The sequence below is a fragment of the Mytilus trossulus genome, chromosome 1, assembly GCF_036588685.1.
Source record: "Mytilus trossulus isolate FHL-02 chromosome 1, PNRI_Mtr1.1.1.hap1, whole genome shotgun sequence".
In the NCBI taxonomy this organism is placed as follows: domain Eukaryota; kingdom Metazoa; phylum Mollusca; class Bivalvia; order Mytilida; family Mytilidae; genus Mytilus; species Mytilus trossulus.
The window spans coordinates 105730140-105752236 of record NC_086373.1 but is presented as its reverse complement, the minus strand read 5'-3'; the positions used below and the strand labels follow the sequence as shown (position 1 = coordinate 105752236).

The window sequence follows — 22097 nt, the reverse complement described above, 5'->3', positions numbered from 1 at the left end:
CTTCGGTTTTGAAAATTATTTGTCAATAATTCGACATTTTGAGCAAAGTAAATGTATATTACTAGATTAAGAATATCTGCTCACAAATTGCAAATTAAATCTGGTAGATACCAGGGTACTCTTCGACAAAACCGAATTTGTCTCAGGTGCACCTAAGGTGAGGTTGAGGATTAAGTTTTTTTTATTTAAATGTGACACTCATTTATTAAAAAGACAGGAATTGATGCAAAATATATTAAAATCATGTCCAAACTTTCAAAAATTTAAATATTGATAACAAATTAATTTGGATAATGAATAATGAGGATCCCAATGTACTATTTGCATTTTATAAATATGTAGAAGATACTATAAGAATTGAAGGACAACTTAATCTGCAATAACTAATTCATTATAACTCTTTAGTATGAATTTGGATACCCTGTTAAGCCTGCACAGATCATAAGAAGAATTTCAAATTCTCTGGCACCGTCCCTTGATGATCCCTTCTGGCTGGACGCAGAATCTATAATCTTAAAAGTCCTTAAAAATATGTTTTTGAAATAAAATGATAAATAATAATTTAGGATTTTGACTCATCTGCATTAAGTACAAGTAGGGACTTCCCTTTAAGCACCGACTCTTGGTGCTTTCTTCAGATAAGTCATTTCAGAGACATATATACACATATATGTCTCTGGTCATATTAAATATCCTTTATTAAATATACTTGGTTATTTGCAGTGTACCTCATAGTCAAATGTGGGAGTTAATTGTTTTGTTTTTTATTATTGTTTTATTGTTTTTTTGTTTTTTTGTTTTTTTGTTTTTTTGGTTTTTTTTTTGTATTTTTTTATATTGAGATTTCTCCGTACAAACTACTAATGCCTCATGTTTGTCTTTTCAAAGTGAAAATACACTTACCGGGTGCACTTGAGTCAATTTCAATATAGTATTCATTGAATAATAACACAATTGCTACTATTTTGTTGAGTGTTTTCTGTGGTACATATTATATTATTTTATTTTATTATTTTTATAACACTTGTTACATATCTTTTATTGTGTGTGTATTGCGTATGTTATTGTTGATAATAATATTGTCTGTATGATATACCCTCCTGGGGCCCTAATTTGGTAAATAACAAGAATGTGTCCTCAGTTAACGAATGCCCCACTCGCACTATCATTTTCTATGTTCAGTGGACCGTGACATTGGGATAAAAACTCTAATTTGGCATTATATTTAGAAAGATCATATCATAGGGAACATGTGTACTAAGTTTGAAGTTGATTGGACTTCAACTTCATCAAAAACTACCTTGACCAAAAACTTTAACCTGAAACGGGACAGACGGACGGACGAACGGACGGACGGACAGACGAACGGACGCACAGACCAGAAAACATAATGCCCCTCTTCTATCGTAGGTGAGGCATAAAAATATTCTATTCTATTCTATCATTCTATACTAACGTTACCCTCAGTCAGAGACATGTTATATGTCTCTGCCTCAGTATGGTAAAAAAAAAGTAGATTTCTCTCCATTGATTTCAATTTGCACAACTGTAGATCTCTGTAGCTACAAACTGAAACTACCATGTGTTATAGTAGTCATAGTAGTCTCAGCGGCAACAAAATAAGATTCAACTATTTTAAAAGGATTTGTAGTCCTTTGTTTGGTGATGATTTGAATGAGAATCATTTGAAGAATGACGATAAAAAATAAAGGCTTATTTGACGCTTACGGTCGCAAAAAATGCGTTTTTGTCTTCGTAGACAAAAGATATATTGATTCATAAAAATAATATCGACAATTTTAGTTTTGCAACAAAAAAAAGTAACAAATTTTCAAATGTTATATTTCCCGCCATATCAACTTTTCTTTTGCTGATTCCGGAACACGAAACGACGTTTTTAAACCAGTCGCCTCGTTTTGATAACTGTCAAATATGGAGTCGACCAACTTCCTCCAGCCACTCTGACATGAATGTGATGTTAAGTTTCCAAAATTTAAGAAATAGTCCACACCAGTTATGGCAGAGAATGTTGTGGTGCCAACAGATATATTTCTTGCACCCAACGAATATGGCCATTCTGCCCTAGAACATGTTGATCAACTTGATTTCCTTAACGATAGTGATGGAGGTCTTCCCTTTTTTCACAGAGTTGAATCTAGCGAAGTCGTTTATCAGCCTCGTCGGAAGAAGGCGAAGATGGTTGGAAAGTATCTTGTTGGCGATCTGTTAGGAGAGGGTTCATATGGAAAAGTTAAAGAAGTTATAGACACTGTCACACTATGCAGAAGGGCTGTCAAAATTTTAAAGAAAAGGAAACTGAGAAAAATTCCTAATGGAGAACAGAATGTTTTAAGGTTATTATTTCGAAGATATCATTTGAAAATATAAAAACCAAAATGTTTGCTAATGCCACAAAATGAGACGTCAAACGTATTTAAGACAATATCTACAATTACGTTGAAAACATAAGTAAAACAAAAAATATTGTTCCGTTAGACACTAGATGGCGGTATAGACGTATTTATACTTGTATGCAAATTTGTCCGCTGTTACATATAATCACACAGGTTCCCCTAAACCTTGACATCAAAATTCAAAACATTTGACGTCACAACTAAAAAGTGATTGTTGCTTGACGTCAAAAGGTTATTCGGAGGTGATATAAGGCCTTTCGGAGGCAAAATACAGCTAAATACCAAAAGTGTAAATACGTTTGTGCTAGGCTGGGATAGGAACGTAGCATTGTAATTCCAAATGTTGTCTTAATCTGCCAAGGGTCAAAAGGAGGGGACTGGACCATAACTTGGTTAGAGAAGATGCTTTTCAATGTAATCGTAAGATAACATTGAACATACTATGATGATTGTTTCTTGATTGTTTCATGCATTATTTTTACAGGGAAATTCAGCTTTTAAAGAGGCTTCACCATAAACATGTAGTATTCCTGGATGATGTCATCTTTAATGATGAAAAGCAAAAGATGTATCCTTTAAAATCATAATATCAAAGAAGGTTGGATGGGTGTTTGATTTACATGCAATAAAAAAATGAAATGAAGGGTCAAAGGAAAACAAAATGATCTTTTAATTAATTGTGGATTCATTTATTTTTTGTTTATACCGATATTCAGATAGATGTTTACCTATTTTTTAGGGGCATCCCTTTTTCGCTTTGTCTTTTTGAGTTTAATTTTTTGATATATATGTGTTGTAAACTTATACTTGATAAATGTTAATTTGAATTTTGAATCTTTCTTTTACTGTCTTGATTATGACTATGATTTAGAAGAAAAAAAGTTTCTAAAATAATGTAAAAAAAAATTTGGAAGAAAGTTCTCACTGATTTATTGATAGATAATATTGCAAAAAAAAAAAAGATTCATGAGGCCACACCAATTTGATTCCTTGTTCGATGGACCCGCCCGCACCTATTTTTTTCAAAACAGATTTTTTTAATTTTTATTATATTCCCGCTTCCCGCATCCGGAAATGAAATCATGTCCATTTCCCGCATTGTTTTTTTGTAAATATAATGTAAAGATCTCAACATTTGTTTTTTTTTAAATCACAGTCTAGCCTTTATATAACGATTTTAAACCTATCAGCACCCCACAACACTGAAAATATCTGCGAGAATATTTGTTTCATAATGGAGCCAATTTATTCCAAGCGAGAGTGCTCCGATATAAATAGAAATATCAGTACAGAACAAAACGTTGGTTTCTTTCCCCCTAACTTATATTCCCTATAAAAAAATGTTCGTTGTTAAAATAAAGTACAAAGAACTTCTGAAGGATTTGCCTTCAACTGCAATTATGATGTATGGTGGCGGTCATACCCGCTGAAGGTTTGTGCACCTATCCTGGTTGATTCAGAGACCTGTCGTTCAGCATTTATCGTTAGTTGATGTGGTTCATTGGTAAATTTTTCCCGTTTGGAAATATTATTTAGATCGTTGGTTTTCCTGTTCGAATTGTGTACAATACTAAGTTGTTGTCCCTTATAGCTTGCTGGTTGGTCTTGATCAAAGCACTGTGTAAAAGGCCATACTTTGACCTATTATATGTTATTATCAGGTTGGGATTAACCCTCCCTCAGACAAGGGCCTTGAAGGGGTCATTTTACCATGTTTACTGTTCAGTCTGTTGTAGAAAAGAAAATAGAAATACTAAGGATTTGTACAGTGCTACTATACAAAACCTTTGACAACTTAGAATTTTTTACTCAAAGAGAGGAGAAATACATTATATTTTAAACAACTTTTCTAAAAGAGGGATGGGTCCACTTATTTTGATTAATATTAAACTGTTAAAGTAAATGTGTTAACATGGTTAAAGTCCAGGAATATAACAAAATTCTTGGACATGTTTTGACCATTTAATACCAAATATTATAGTTCTTTGGGAAAATATTATAAGCCCTTTTGTACTTAAAGTGTTTTTACAAAAAAAAAATATTATGACTTTAATATTTTGACCCCTCATACAAGGGATATTCATAACATTAAGGGGTTGTTCTGAACCTGATTATGACTTGGATGGAGAATTGTCTCATTGTCAGTCACACGTACATAGACCAGATTTAATTATTCAATTATTTTTGTCCGAACAGGGAAAAAATACTTCATAAATTAAAGAAATGTCAAGGTACAAGTGATAAATCAAGTTTTAATATAGTCAAAACCTACTATTTTATGTTTACAAAAAAAAATTATAATCGCTCGCCTTTACTTTTTAAGCTTCGCCTCAAAAATTTGCAAATTAAATATTTTTTTATTAAAATTTTTAAATCGCTCGCTCGCCCCAATTTTTGGAGTCCAAAAATCCGTAGAACAAGAAATTAAATTGGTGTGGCCTGAGATGTAAAACAATCAAAAATCATTTAATATAAGATTTATGAGAAAAGCAGTAAAACACTGCTAATAATTAAACAAGTAAACATATCTAATAACAAGAACAACTACTGTCAACTAGGAGTCATTATTGGAGCCAAGGGGTAGGGTAAATGTACAAAATGATTTCCTTGGCAGTTTGTTGTCTTTCATTCTCTGTATCATCAACTCATTAACCAACTATATATTTGAGTGTAAGTTTCTGAGACTAATTATATGTTGTTCTGGTATTTTTGTTTCCTAAGTCTAGATTTTTTTCAAAAGAAGTACAACATGTAGTTAATTTCTATTGACAGCCACCTTGTAAACCACTGATAGGGTAATACAGCAGTTGCACCAGAGTCTAATAAATGTAGCACCATGGTGACATTTTGCCCATTGTTCTATATGAATAGATTTTATAATAGAATAAATATTATAATGATGATGCCATATGTTGAGGGAGAAAGTTATTTTTGGAAATACTTGAGAGATCACTGTCAGAATAATTCTGGAAAACTTTCCGCTAATCATTCAGACAAAATGTCACTGTCAGTACCAATCCTTTTATATAAGCTTTAGGTAACCTTACCAACTGTTTTTTTTTACCGGATGTACTGGTATGGACAGTCATGCTTATTTTGCTCCTGCAAAAACTCTAATTTTCAAGAAATAGGCCAGCATATAAACTTATCAAATGGACTGGAGTCACAGATTTTAAGGATTTTATTTGAACGGTAAAATTTATTTTTCAACAACTGCACAGATTTCACGACAATAATGAAGAATATATTCTGAATATTTCGTTTACTACAAGAGCGTTGCTAACGTTGTCGGGTTGTTAGTGGCGATTGATGGTTCTCCATTGTTCTCTCAGCGTTAAATTGCAACTAAAATAATTTTAATATATATATTTTGAATAATAATGTCGGACTACAAAGAACTTAGTACAAAATCTATCTCAATATTGAACTCTGTACTTGCTGTCGTGGCAGATCTCCAGACACAATGTGGAAAGCTTGAGTGGGAAGTTACTAGGATATCCCAACTTGAAGGGAAATTAGATGCAATGATAACAAGAATTGAACATGTGGAACAAAAGTGTGAAATTGTGTTGAACAGAAATAAAATGATTGAAGAACAAGGAGCACAAATGAGTACGGTTATACATAAAATTATAGATCGCTGCAAAGAAAATGTGTCGAAAATATCATTGCTAGAAGAGGCAAAAGATAACAAAGAAAACACATTGGATATAAAATGCGTCAAAGACCGATTGTCGAAGAGTTACAATGGAAATCAATGACTTACAATATAATTATATCAGGATTGAAGCACAAGCCAAATGAGGATACAGAGAACATTGTAAGGGATTTTATCAGCAAAAAACTCGGAATCGTTGAAAATATAAATTTTGTTTCTGTACATCGTTTCGGAAAGCAAAGACAAAATATAATGACTAAGTTTGTATCTTTGAAAGATAAACAGTTAGTTATGAGGAACTGTCACAAATTAAAGGGGACAAAAAATTCTGTAGGAGCACAATTTCTGGTAAAAAATTGAAAAGAAGAGGAAAAAACTGTATCCTGTTTTAAAGCAGACGAAGAAAGACCGTAAGAAAGCTGTTTTGGTAAAAGATAAACTTTTCATAGAAGGAGAATTATACAAAACAAACAATGACAGAGTACCAAAACACATGGATCACAAGGAAATACCGAACAGAAACAGCCAAATTTTTGAAGCCGAATGTCCATATATTGATATTAATTCGACCCAGCCCAGTGATTTTAACTCATGGAACCGTCCGATACCAAAACAATGGGAAATGCTGAAGTGGAACAAAATTAGTTCTGACGAACCCGATTCGTAAAGCCTGGCTTATATATATATAAATTAATGCGAAAGTACATGCACTCTATCAATAATCTATCTTGAAAAATTTAAGCTACGCTAGTACTATCCTAAACTTATTTCACATACACTTAAAACCTCTTTTTCACCAGTAGTGATAAAAGGTTTGCGTTATTTTTTTATTTGTAATATTAATATTTATTATTTTGTATACTACATAATGCTGCTCTTGTTGCACACAATATGTGCCTGAGTGTATTAATAAACTTGTATTGTATTGGTTTGTTCATGAAATATTTTGTTATAGATGTTTAATTGTTTTCCTTAATAAAAAATACAGGTATATTTTTATGGAGTATTGTGTTTGTGAACTTCAAGAAATGTTAGAAAGTGCTGCAGATAAAAAGTTCCCAATCTTTCAGGCTCATTAGTAAGTAGAAAAATAATTAAAAAAAATATATGGAAAATGCATTGTAAAGGCTCTCAAGGCATGCAAGGCTACAAAACCTGTAATAAATTTTTTAATGAAACTTATTTTTTATAAAAAGGTTTATTTCAGCAATGCCTTTTATGATTTTGAATTTTTTTTTTTACATGAATTGTGTTTGAAAATCAGTGATGATTAACTTTGTTTGCAGGAGTTATGGCCCTTGGAAAAATAAATTTTGTGACCAGTTTATAAATATTTTGACAACATTGATAGGTGTTAAATAGTTTTATGAACTGTATAACAGATAAAATATTAACATAAGTATATATCTTTTCAGTTATTTTAAGCAGTTGGTAGAAGGATTAATATTTTTACACAGTCGAGGTATAGTCCATAAAGATATCAAACCGGGTAATCTGTTACTAGCCAGAGATGAGACATTAAAAATCACAGATTTTGGTGTGGCTGAGGTAGGCACTTAACATGGCTCAAAATAAACAGGCCAAAATATAGATCATTGCTCAAAATAAACAGGCCAAAATAAAGATCATTGCTAAAAGTAAACAGGCCAAAATAAAGATCACTGCTCTGGAATAATCAGCATCAATGACTTGGCTATAGGTAGCACTCCACAGTTAGAAAATAAAATTAAAAATGAGCCCCAAAATGTTTTATCATCTCCTATTCCTGGATTTCTAATACATTAACCTTACTGTTTGTGTTGTACATGTGCATATGTATGTAATCAGTATCTTCCATAGATTTGATTTTCAAAAGTTAAAAGGGTGAAAATAAATTCCTTTTATCTGTATCCATGGCAACATTCTGCATTTATTTCCAATAAAATATGGCAAAAAGGGGGGTGAACATGTCTCATTTCCCCCAAAAATTTGGATCAAACTAGAATTTCAATGCCTTTGAGTGATACCTTTTCAGAAACTGTTTTCCTAAATCTTCCTAATGATCAAATAAAAAATGGGTGTCTTTCGCCTCATTTTTTCGTAAAAATCCAATCACAAAGTTCGTGCGATAAAAAGTCGGAAAAAAACATTGCAATAAATGCCGGACCAATGTATGGTAGGGACATGCAAATACGGACTGTCATACAGAAAACAGCCTATATTACATACATTACATAACCTTGATGATCATATAAACCCAATACAAAGGCTATTTTAATACTCAGCTATCCAAAAATTATTTTTATTGCACACTAGCTCTCATATTTGAAAAATCCACAGGGGCCAAAATGCGAAACTACACACCTAACTGTGGAGTGCTACCATAGATAAGCTCATAACAGTTAACATTGGAATAGTTCATTGAAAGGAATATTGCTCTGTAGAAGTTTAAAAATACAACGAGTATAATACCCTGGATCTGTTGTCATCAAAAACATAACTTTAGTTAAGATCATTACTACATATTTAAAGTAAGACTGCCCAGTCTGAGAAAAGAAACGTTCATACAAAAAAAAGCTAAGGTTCATAAACAGTCACATCACTGCACATGGTAATTAGGCACTTAAATTTTACCTGCAGTCTTCACCAGCATAGGATTTTCAAATTTCTATCAGGCCAATAACATGTTTACAAAACATGAATGTCAGGCATATGGATGTAACAGTTTATCTTAATTGTGTCCAATATATTAAATACTAGTTAATTATTGAAAAGTAATTAAAGTTTGATAATCATTGGAGAATTTTGTAGGAGATTGCTTTACATGCGTTTGATGACACATGTCACACAAGTCAAGGTTCACCAGCATTCCAGCCACCAGAAATAGCCAATGGGGAGGACAGTTTTCCAGGGTTCAAAGTTGATGTTTGGTCCAGTGGTGTTACATTGTAAGTAGTTCCAGATATCTCTGTCAATCAGGAATTCAGCAGATGAGTGAGTACGGGGATGTACGGCGGTCGGATGGGCGGGCGACAACCAAATGTTGTCCGTGCATTTACTCATGAACCGTTCAACCAAAGCTTTGAGAATTTTAATATGTTGTTACTGACAACAAAATGAAGGTCAAGTTAAATAATGACGATTTTGACTTTTACCGTTCAAGAGTTATGGTTCTTGGAAGATTGAAAAATGACATTTCCAGTCGTGTCCCTGCATTTACTCATGAACTGTTCAACCAAAGCTTTTCAAATTTTATTATGTTGTTACTGATGAAAAAATGGAGGTCAAGTTCAATAATCTCGATTTTGACTTTTACAGTTCAAGAGTTATGGTTTTTGAAAGATCGAAAAATGACGTTTCCATTCATGTTGTTGCATTTACTCATGAACCATTCAACCTAAGCATTTCAAATTTTAATATGTGATACTGATGACAAAATTAATGTCAAATTTGATATTGACAATTTTCACTTTCACCGTTCATCAGTTATGGTTCGTGTGATATTGGCAGGACACAAATAAATGTTAATAAATCCGGCTTGCTGTCGTTGTGACAGCCTCTTGTTTTAAGTGACTTTTAATCACAATAGTTTTACCTTATGTTTTTTTCCGAAGTAATCCATTTAATTGAATTTATTAAGTGTGACTGGATTTATTCTTAATGTATTTATCAAGCTCTTCTTATCAGATCACAAAAAAAATAAGTTAGTTTTAGTGAAATTACAATTTTATTAAAAAACAAATCAGAGTATGTCATATATGTCAATAATGAATTGACAAAACATAAATAAAAAAAAAAAGGATAGTATGAAATGAATTAGGTGATTTGCCCTCCATTAACCATAGTGTCCTCTTTTTATCTTATTACATTCTGTAATATATTGTTTCAGATATAACATGACCACTGGAAAGTATCCATATGATGGAGATAATATATATAAGTTATTCAACAATATAAGTAAAGGAGTTTACACAATACCTGATTCCATAGACAGTGTTCTTACTAATTTACTGCATGGTAAGTTTTGTGTGTACCTAGTGTGTTTGTATTTAGAAGATAACTGTACTGTATTTTAAGCTTTGCCTTCTTAAAACATAGATTGTTTTTATGGACAAAATTTTACAGAAAATTCAACCATCATGCTTCTAATTTTAGTTAATCATTTACATTTTCTTCATTAAAAAATGATGTTTTCAGTGGTCTGAATAATTGTCACAGATACTACCAGAATGCAGGATTTTGCACCATTTAAAATAAATAAATGCCGTAGTAAAGACAAGCAAACTCAGATAGATGAGTTTACCTAGCGATGCTTAGAGGAGCAAGTATTTAAAATTTTGGTTCCTCTTCAGAGAAATCAATGACAATTGGACCCAACTAAAATTAGTGACAACACATTTATCAAAAACTTACCTCAGCATTGAGGTAACATTTTATACATACACATATACACCACAACAAAGCCATTGGCATTATATTCTACAGTGATGTATAATCTGTAATATTGTAGGTATGTTGGCATTTACACCAGACAAGAGGATGACTATTGAACAAGTACAGCTACATGAGTAAGTCTTATAACATTCTACCAGCATCTGCATCTGATATTTGAAAAACTTTATATCAATAAAAACAATATTCATTAAAAAATATGATCCACAGATAAAAAGATTTTTTTTTTTAGCAAAGCCCATGCCTCATGTTGAGCTACAAAAGGCCCCGAAATTACAAATGTAAAACAATTCAAATAGAAAACTAAAAGCCTTATTAATGTACAGTACAAACAAATATAACGAAAAACAAATATGTAACACAGCAACAATCTACAACCAATGAATTACAGGCTCCTGTCTTGGAATAAGCAAATACAAACAGAGTGTGGCAAATGTAAACATGGTTGTGGGATCTCAACTCTCCCTTAACCTGGGACAGTTTAACATAAGAAATTTAAAAAATCAATTGAAAAAGGCTTTACTCATCAAATAGATACAAAAAGAAATAGATGTATAACAAAAACACAGAGTGGACATGAATGGGTACATGTACATCCCAACAACAAAAAGACACTAAGTACAGATCTGAAAGTACCTGTCGTTACTGACAGCTAGTACAAAGCCAATAAGAACTAATAAAAAAAATCATGCATTTAAGACTAAATTGTTAATCATTACACATCCATTGGATTTAGTATAAAAATGCCATAATCAGTCAGAGAAAATAAGTTCCATCCATCTGGTCTTGTGTACAGTTCTTTCTTTTTATAGGGATAGTTTAGACAATCATCATAATATGTCATTTTCATGTGTGTTTTATGTTATAGTTGGGTGAGGAAGAGACACCCAAGAAGTTTAGATTATGTGAAGTTTCCTCCTACTAAGGAGGGTTTAGACAAACACCATAGTATGTCAGTTATGCAGTACTTAGATGATTTACATTGTCCAGAGGAGGAGGAAGAATGTGATGAGTATGAAGATGAATTTCATATACAGCAAAACAGTATGTATAACATTCAAAGCATTATGTATAACATACACAACAGTATGTATAACATTCAAAACATTATGTATAACATTCAAAACAGTATGTATAACATTCAAAACATTATGTATAACATGCAAAACAGTATGTAAAACATTCAAAACATTATGTATAACATGCAAAACAGTATGTATAAAATTCAACACATTCAAAACAGTATGTATATCATTCAAAACAGTATGTATAACATTCAAAACATTCAAAACAGTATGTATAACTTTCAAAACAGTATGTACAATATTCAAAACAGTTTGTTTAACATACAAAACAGTATGTATAACATTCAAAACAGTTTGTATAACATCCAACAGTATGTTTAACATCCAAAACAAAAACAGTATGTATAACATCCAAAACAGTATTAAAACATTACAAACAGTTTGTTTAACATCCAAAACATTCAAAACGGTATGTATTACATTCAAAGCAGTATGCATAACATTCAAAGCATTCAAAACAGTATGTACAACATTCAAAACAGTTTGTTTAACATACAAAACAGTATGTACAATATTCAAAACAGTTTATTTAACATACAAAACAGTATGTACAATATTCAAAACAGTTTGTTTAACATACAAAACATTATGTATAACATTCAAAACATTCATAGCAGTAGGTATAACATCCAAAACAGTTTGTTTAACATCCAAAAACAGTATGTACAACATTTAAAACAGTTTGTTTAACATCCAAAACAGTATGTATTACATTCAAAACAGCATGCATAACATTCAAAGCATTCAAAACAGTATGTACAACATTCAAAACAGTTTGTTTAACATACAAAACAGTATGTACAATATTCAAAACAGTTTGTTTAACATACAAAACAGTATGTATAACATTCAAAACAGTATGTATAACATCCAACAGTATGTATAACATCCAAAACAAAAACAGTATGTATAACATCAAAAACAGTATTAAAACATTACAACCAGTTTGTTTAACATCCAAAACATTAAAAACAGTATGTATAACATCCAAAAAAAATTAAAAAAGGAAAGTCTCAAATCAAATTGCAAAATCTAAAGTTCAAACACATCATATGAATGGATAACAACTGTCATATTCCTGACTTGGTACAGGCATTTTCTTATGTAGAAAATGGTTGATTAAACCTGGTTTTATAGCTAGCTAAACCTTTCACTTGTATGACAGTCCCGTCAAATTCCATTACATTGTCAACAGCACAAAGAACAAAAAGGCATACATCAAATTTAACATCCTCATTTTTCTTATATTTTACGATGTCCTTGTCACACAGGGATGGGCACTATTATTGTCAATTTTACTGGATTGGTAATCCATTAAATGAAGGATTTACTGAGTGGGCATTAAGTTTTTCCCTTGTTCGTCTGTATGTAATCTGTATGTAATCTGTATGTCCCAAAGTTGTTTTCTGTTCTCTAACATCAGTTTGCCTCAACCATATATTATGAAACTTATATACAATGCTTATTACCACAAAACACAGATCAAGATTAAACTTTAACTGTTCTGAAGTTGTGCCCTTTACAAACGAAAAAAATGCTGATATTTTTGTTTCCATTTTCTTACTTAGTTTGCCTCAACCAAATGTAATGAAAATTGATACCATTTTAATTTGATATACATAAACCTGCTTTTTACAAGAGAACTTTTTAAATATGCTGAAGTTTGCAGAACTTATAAAAAAGAAGATGTGGTATGATTGCCAATGAGACAACTATCCACAAAAGACTAAAATGACACAAACATTAACAACTATAGGTCACCTCATGGCCTTCGACAATGAGCAAAGCCCATACCGTATAGTCAGCTATAAAAGGCCCCAATAAGACAATGTAAAACAATTCAAACGAGAAAACTAACAGACTTATTTATGTAAAAAAATGAACGAAAAACAAATATGTAACACATAAACAAACGACAACCACTGAATTACAGGCTCCTGACTTGGGACAGACACATACATAAATAATGTGGCGGGGTTAAACATGTTAGCGGGATCCCAACCCTCACTCTAACCTGGGACAGTGGTAAAACAGTACAACATAAGAACGAACTATAAAATTCAGTTGAAAAAAGATTGTCTACTTTGACTGCAAATGGTTGCTATCTGATGTTTGTTATTCTTAATGCTCCCTCTGTAGCGGAAGGGACATTAAATTTTACTCTTGTCCATCTGTATGTCTATTCATACGTCCTTTTGTACTTTTTTGTCCTGAAGTTGGTTTCCGTTCTTTGATTTAGTTTGCCTTCACCAAATGCTATAAAACTTAAACAATGCTTATTGCTACAAAATACAGCGAATTTAAGGGGTGTCGCTGTAACCATTCTAGAATTATGCTCCTTTACAAATGAAAAAATATGCTGAATTATTCATTCCCCTTCTCTAACTTTAGTTTGCCTTAACCAAATGCTATTGAAACTTATACACAATGCTAATAACCACAAAATACAGATCAAGTTTGAATTTTAAGGGCTTCACTTGTTGGTATGCTCACTCTTGTTTGCAACTTAGTCATAATAATTATTTGATTGATAATTGCTTGCTTTATGTCTTAATAGAAATGACATTCTAACTAAAAGTAACAAATGATTTGTACATTAAGATTCCCTTGATCTAAAGAATAGTTCTCTCTAGCAAATTTTTATCTGTTTGTTTTGTATTGCAGATGGAAAAAAGCCACAAAATGATGTTGATGATACGCCCATTCCAGATCCAAAACACAAGAAACGGAAGACAAAAGGTGGACTTCTTAGTTCGTGTAAACAATCATAGTATTCCAATTAATGTCATTTGTATGTTGTGAGTGCGTGAGTAAGTCATGTGATTATTGTATGGTGTATGAGATGTGAGATTTTATGTTGATGGGAACCAAGTACAGTAAAATCTGTTTATTTTATCCTCTTTTCTTATAAAATCTGATACAGAAGGAAGGAGGAATTATTGTGTTTTGATAAAAATGAATAGGTGATTTATCATCTAGAACCACAGCCTTTGTTGACATAAGAGGAGCTAAAACAGTGTATTAATGATTGTAAATTTGAGAGATATTGATTTGATTTCATAATTGGTTTGATTTCATAATTGGTTTGATTTCATAATGGATTTGCTGGAAAGAGCTCTAATCCATTGTTGGCAGGCTGGGCATACAAACAATGTTGTGTTTCCAATAACATGACTAACCCCTATTTTATCGTTGCTGAATGTAAAACTAAAACTTCAATTTTTATAGAATGATCTTGACTGTTTAGAGGTTGAAATAGATTGCACAATTCTGTCTGTTACAACTTTCCAGAATTTATCTGGAAACACGTACTTTTGGTTGTTCACTTGTTTTAACGGGGCCTGTGAGAGATTTTTCCATCACTAAACATTGGTTTTCCTTCTGTTTGTTATCTGTTTTCTTTTTTAATATTTATATCCCTTGTAACAAAAGAATATAGTCAAATTCAGATTAACTTCAGTGTCAGTCTCCAAATTATTTTAAGTATGAAATCTCTGTGTGATCAGCGGTGTCTTATTGGACATAGTGTAAGCTATTGGGTGTTTTTGCGGGTAATTTAAGAATTTATTTTTATTCTAGCTTGCTCTTTATATAAAAAAAAAGATTTGGACGAATCTAGTTTCATTCAAAGGACTCTGTTCTGCTCCATTTTTAGCCTTACTAGCTAGTTTTGACCTGCATTTGGTATATATCTGTGCCATCCTAATAGATAATCCCTGACCTATTTTATGTTGCTCATAAGGTTTTGGTTTTGTTTGCATTAATATATTACAAGTAAAAAATAGAGAACAAATTGTCATATTATCCCATATAATGGACTTACTGACTATTTACTTATTATGATGATGGGGAAAAGACACTAAATATGCTATTTTGAAATTACAGCATTGACTCCTTCGATATTTTTACAGAGCCTCTATTTGGTATATGCATGAAACAGATTTAATTTGTATTGTGTTTGCATTAATTGAAATTATACTTGTTGATCGAAATGTTTGCATTAATTGAAATAATACTTGTTGATAGAAATGTAAGTAAGACTGTTCCTTCAAGGTGCTAACATGGTATATGTCAAACATCACATGTGTCATTGTAATACATGTAGTACGCATTTGTAATACATGACATGTTTATAGTTCCCAAATGATATTGTTAGTTTCAGTTTAAACTCTTGTTCTTTAAAACTCAAGGGACCATTAAAATTTGATGACTTAGTGCTACATATACATTATTCTCCTCACAGATGTGTAGTATATCAAATAGTTTGAAATAGTTAAATGAGAAATTGGATATTAAGGTACAATCATGTTATGTAACTCTATGTAATGAATAAAAGATGCCTCATTGCATCTTTTAAAATAGTTCCTTGCTTTCAACCTAAACTGATTTTTGCATGCATATAAAAGTAACATTTTATTACCATGTAATTGAAAATACGTATGAGAAGATCATTTAAGCTGGTTGATTCACAAGTTTCATTGAATTTATAAGATGGTGGTTCACAAGTTTCATTGAATTTATAAGATGTTGGTTCACAAGTACATATGAAGATCATAAATCACTGATTCATTAGGAATTTTAACCAATTATAAAGGGGTGGTGTCTCTCTGAGGTTTTATTTATAATAGACTTATGAATGGGTTGCTTTGTAAATGGGTTCTGCATTATTTTTATTACCTTATTTTTCAAGATTTGAATAGAAGCCAAAGATGTAAAGTATCATGCTATAATATATTCCAATGATAAATTTCACCTCTAAAAAGTCCTCTCCAATTTTTAAGCATTTTTTAAAAATATTGCAGCAAACCAGTGAAACCTCATAGAAAATGTGAGTAAATTGCATTTAGTTGTTACAATCTTAATGACTTGTTAAACAATGTTTTTTTTCCATTGTCTGTTCTTCGCTATGTTCTCTTTGTTGAAATTCTGTGGATAGGTCTAATCTCAAGAAATTCCATGTAATGTTTCAATGATATTTTTTATTCTCCCTCTCAATCATTATTAAAGTTGTCCCTCATAAAAATACTTCTACATGTAGATCATTACAAGTGACATATATTTTATACTTGTACTCATTGTGGTATATCAGTGATGCTTCACACCTACAATTTTTAATACATGTATAACACCTTTTAAAATATTTTGAATAAATATGAACTTCATTTTATGCTCTGGTGACTTAAACTTTGCATTTAAGTTATATTTCATCAGGCAAATTGTTGTATATTTATGCATGACAATTTCCATCAGATATAAGGAGCATTTGATAAACAGAGGCATCAGGCAAATTGTGGTTTTATTTCGAAATGACAGTCCTCTGTCGAGTTCATCAAACGCACCTTGTATAAGGAAATTCAGGATCAATAATTTCTCACAGAAAATTCAACATGTATTTATTTCATTAGAATTTCCACAGATAAGAATTAGCATTAAAAAATGTATGTTTTTATTTTAGTTCAGCAGTCATTATTTTCATACTGTCATTTTTTAAAACTAAATCATTTTATTTCTACCAACAGTTATTCTTTTGTATATTTTGACTTCATCAAATATCACAATTAATCAGAATCAACTTATTTATTAATAATACATTGAGTTTCAGGAGGTAAATTTAGAGCAAGTATGTACTTTTATCAAATATGCATTCATAAAATTAGAACTAACTTATTCTAGAAAATGATCCAAAAAAAAAATCAACAATAGGTTAAACAATATAAGTGAAAGCTCATCAGGAAAAATATATATATAAAAAAATAAAATTTTGAGCGTAATTTATAAACATTAGTAGTTTTATTTCCAATACTTGTTCACTGAGGTTGTTTCAGATTACAAAATTACAAATATCCAGCATAGAATTATTACATACATAAACCAGTTTTAACTGTACAGAATAAAAGTCTTCGACATCGTAGATCATTGTAAAAAGTTTTATAATATGTAACTTTGTATGCTTCAAAATAAGTACCCTGCATTTGTCTGTCAACAATATATAGCTTAAGTTCTAAGGAACTTCTTGTTGTGTCAGTATTAACATTTGTGTTTTTCATAGATATGAAAAATGTATAAAACATTTTAACTATCCGGTTTATTTTCCATTTACAAGCCATGTTTTAAGTGCTATAAAAATTCATAATTTGTTCATCTTTCATTGATTTATATTCAATTATTAAGAAAATATTTGCTGAGGGCATTGATTCAGATAATAAAGTTTTCACTGTATTATAAGATATTTCAGATTTTACTGTATTCAATATTCCAGCATGTACTGATTGTTGTTGGTACAGGTGAAATGAGTCCTGTATAATTTTGTTAGATTAAATATTGTTATTTTGCCTCTATATTATTTTAATAAATTCTATTCATTTTATGAAAAAGAAATGAGTTACTTATTAGTGTTAGCCCTCTCCTTGATATTAATGCCACCATTTTAAGGTTTAAATTTTTAGAGGTCACATGTAAAAGGGAGTCTTGGTATTAAAGTGAAGAGTATCTGCTGTAGTGTTAAACAAACCAAATGATCAGAAAAATTAAAATTTACCAAAATTCCAATTAAGACATAGTACTGTGAAAGTACTTTTATTCGTGGGGTACCAATTTTCGTGGTTTTCGTGGATGACTTTATCCACGAATTTAAGTGTCCAACGAAATAAAACAACCACTGTCCAAATCAAGACATGGAATGATCCCCATGTACGTTTGACTACTGATATGATCTAGAGAATATCGCCAAATCTGAGAATACTTTAATAGCAGTCACAGAACTACAACTGCATGCATGATTATACCCATTTAATATTTAATAACCTAAACTGTACAACTTTTGATCTTTTCATTCTCATAAAAATATTTTTGATCGATGAAAGTCAGATTTTCGGTATTAATATGCTAGTATAATAAAGTGTTCATTTTTATATCCTCATAGTTCTCGTACATATGGGAAATAATAATTTCATGCTGGGCTTGATTTTGATAAGAATTATTTGACAATTCGAGATACGTTTACAGCATTTGTTTATATTACTGTTTTCTTTAGGTGACATGTTTATGCCCTAATTAACACCTTTGATGTCTATAATCTGTTGATCACTTTATCATGGGTAAATTAGCGTTATCACTTCAATTTACACGGATCAATGTTTACTTTGCAATTTCCTTCAATCCAAACTATTTGAAACATTCGTTTCTAAAGGCTTTAATTTTTCAATTATTTTTTATTAGAAAACTAAAATCCACGAATTTAAAAACCCACGAACATGTTAATACTGCTTAAACCACGAAAATTGGTACCAACGAATTAAAGTACTTTCACAGTATGTGACCTATCTGAGGGTTGGTTGCTTACAAGTTTAGTAACAGATATTTCATGCATATTCTAAACAATGTTTTTTTAGTTGCTTGAATGTTTTTAATTTCATGCTGTGAAACACACTGGTATGCGTTATTTCTTCTGAGGTACCACATGATGTTTACAGCTATATTTGTCTTTTTACGAAGTATAATGACTTTATCATTAGATATGACATAATAATGCAGATCATCACTTGTAAAATCTGCCAGCGGACAGAGTTGAATATTTCACTTACTTTAGAAGCATCATAACTTCATAAGTAAAGATAATGGGGCGAAAGGATATAAAGGCAAGACTATATAAGCATATATATAGCACATGTAACATTTTCAAGACTACAAACAATCTGAAAGTCATACCAGTACAGTTTAAGAATCTTATGCTGCATGTTAAATGTTCTACTGCATGGTTTATGAACTTGGCGTGTTTTAGTTAATGATCTTTTAAACATAGATGCATTCCATACTAGCTGCCTGAGCCCTGGCAGGTTTTAGTTAGTGATCTTTGAAAATTAGATGCATTCCATACTAGCTGCCTGAGCCCTCAGAAAGATCAATAGAACATTCTGGCCAAATGAGATCAGCAACAAGAGTAGACTAACAAGAGCCTTTTGGAGAAATGTAATGGTAAGAGCATAACTTACTTACTTACTGCCCGGTATGCCATCGGCATAACAACAGAAATTAAACACAAAGATTTAGATGGTTAAGCCATGTACTGAGAATGCCACAACACTGCACACCTAAAACACTTCTTATATTGAACACCACAAGGGAAAAGTAAACCAGGGAGGCCTAGAATCACCTGGCGAAGAACTGTTACAGCAGAATTAGAAGCAATGGGATAAACCTGGGGCCAAGCCCAGTACATGGAGACGGAGAGAAGTGGAGGCAGTTTGTTGTGGTCTTATGTCACACTGGGGATGAAGAGGATAAAGTAAGTAAGTAGTACTGTTATTTTATTACCTTTACTGACATCGGACTCTTGACTTCTTTTAAACTGAGTTTTACTGTGCATATTTCTGTGTGTTTGTTTTGTTCCATTTTATCCCAGTCAATGTTACTTCTATGTGTATTTTATGGAAGTATACTGTGCTTGCCATTATATTTGGTATAATTTTGCAGATGATGGATTGTAAAACCATAACATACATGTCTTTGTGTTCTCCATTGTTCATTTTAATCCAGTCCATGCTTTATAAGTTTTTTTAATGAAGTATACCCGTACTAGTCATAAGATATGACATAATTATACAGATCTTCAGTTGTAAAACCCTTGCTTGTCGTGTTTTCCATTGTTCATTTTATTCCTGTCTATGATCTAATATGATTTTAAAACATTTACCTAATCAAGTAAGTCAGTATATATACTCTCTTCATAACAGTCTTTTTTTTCGTTCAGCCAAGGCATTTTTTTTTCTAGTAATTATATACAGCAACCTTTAGTTTATCTAAATGGGTACAAACCAAACTAGTAACGATCAGTAACATTCTCCGTAGATTGATGTAACAGGAATGTTAGTTCAGTTTTGTCAACGTTTGTTGTTCAGGGCCTCGTTAATTTTAGTTATGATAACTTGCATCTCATTGGTTTGTGTTGCACCTGAGACTACTATACTAGTAGTCTCTATACTAGTAGTCTCAGGATGCAGACAGATTCTCCTATACTAGTAGTCTCAGGTTGCAAACAGATTCTCTTGCATTTTCATTGTTAGTAAATATTTCATCCCTCGACGCTTTCTAGGTGATGACCTATTTTAATGTAAGTATATTTCAATTGCTATTTTGTTAATTAGTTCTCGCTATTCTTGTGTGTTATAGTCGTTTATATTCATGCTTTCACGTGTTCTAGTACTCTTTCGATTTCTAGTCTACGTTTGTCAGTTTTTCTTTCTTCGTGGTTGTCCCTTGTCCTACACTCACCCATTTTGTAATATTCGGCTGGATCAATGAGGATAAACTGGTTTCGAGTCGTGTAACACAGCACAAGACACTGTTTCCATCGTCGGTGTGACAGTGATTCCGACTGAAGTCGGTCCACTAACATTGTAACACACCCAGAAGAGCTATCCTGGTAGCTATAAACAAAGCGAGCTTTTCGTCTCCGAAACAACTCTATGCGAGTATGATGGTTACGATTCTATACCGAAGAGCATATTCAAGTGTTGGTCGTATACTAACGTGGAGTAAGCTGTGGCTTTTGTTGTAGAAATACTCAGAGTTCTCCACAAGAAGCCAAGTGTCTTGGAGGCTTTCACTATGGTCTGGTTGATGTGGTTTGACCAGGTGAGGTCTTTGCTGATGCTGAGCTCAAGATATTTTCCACTGCATCTACTGATTCTAGTGTATGTTCACGGAGTGAGTAGGACGCCCAGGGTGTTGTTGACGTCGTTCTGAAACATAGATGACTTTACAATGATTCTAGGTGGAAATTGCATCGGAAGAGGAGACAGACATCAGCAAACAATCAGGCGCATGGTGTTGTTGCTTCTGGGAGGTTGTTTAAATATAACGTTTTATAGTAGCATTTGTTCTACACCCTCTTTGTTTCATTGAGCTTCAAAGTTTGATAGGTCTATCTTTACGGTACTACACAATCGTCAAATCAACCTTTTTTGTTCAATTTGTTCTTTCTCAAAACTTTTCTGTGCATGTTAATAGTCTTGCGATGGTGTGCAGGGGTGCGCGGCCTGGGTTCGAAACCTCGCTGGAACTAACCGAAAACGTTAACAGCTGTATTTGCTACTTCTCCGACAAGTACAAGGCATTTAAGTTTGCCAGTCTAACTAACTCCTGAACATGGTTCCCATAATGAGATATTTGCCAATGGACAATAAACAGTCATTTGTCACTAGTTCAATCGTTAGAATACATTCGTAATTTTACGTGAGATTTCTGTCCTTCGTGAACATTCCATGCAGTTAGGTCTCACATGCATTTGTTCACTGTATTCCTCCTATTTATTTGTTTCATTTTTTATGTGTATAATTATAGTTAGAATTTTTTTAAAGTTAGTTTATTGTTTCCAGAGACAAACTTTTAAAAAATGTTTGAATTGTTTCCCTTTGAATATATCTGGTAGACTGTTAAATGCTGGCTTTGCTTCCATCGCCAAATATTACACAAAAATAAACTATTATGGCGTTCAACATCTTTGTATTG

At 31.9% G+C, this 22097-nt stretch overlaps 1 protein-coding gene across 1 annotated transcript; it reads left to right on the top strand.

Moving 5' to 3' along the window:
* Nucleotides 1-1905: 1905 nt before the first annotated feature.
* Nucleotides 1906-17960, top strand: LOC134695691 (serine/threonine-protein kinase stk11-like). The gene is made up of 9 exons (XM_063557052.1): nucleotides 1906-2354; nucleotides 2899-2982; nucleotides 7061-7150; nucleotides 7488-7620; nucleotides 8863-8999; nucleotides 9941-10068; nucleotides 10562-10619; nucleotides 11372-11547; nucleotides 14253-17960. The coding sequence occupies exons 1-9, from the start codon at nucleotides 2017-2019 to the stop codon at nucleotides 14357-14359; spliced, it is 1251 nt and encodes a 416-aa protein (XP_063413122.1). The 5' UTR covers nucleotides 1906-2016; the 3' UTR covers nucleotides 14360-17960.
* Nucleotides 17961-22097: the final 4137 nt, after the last annotated feature.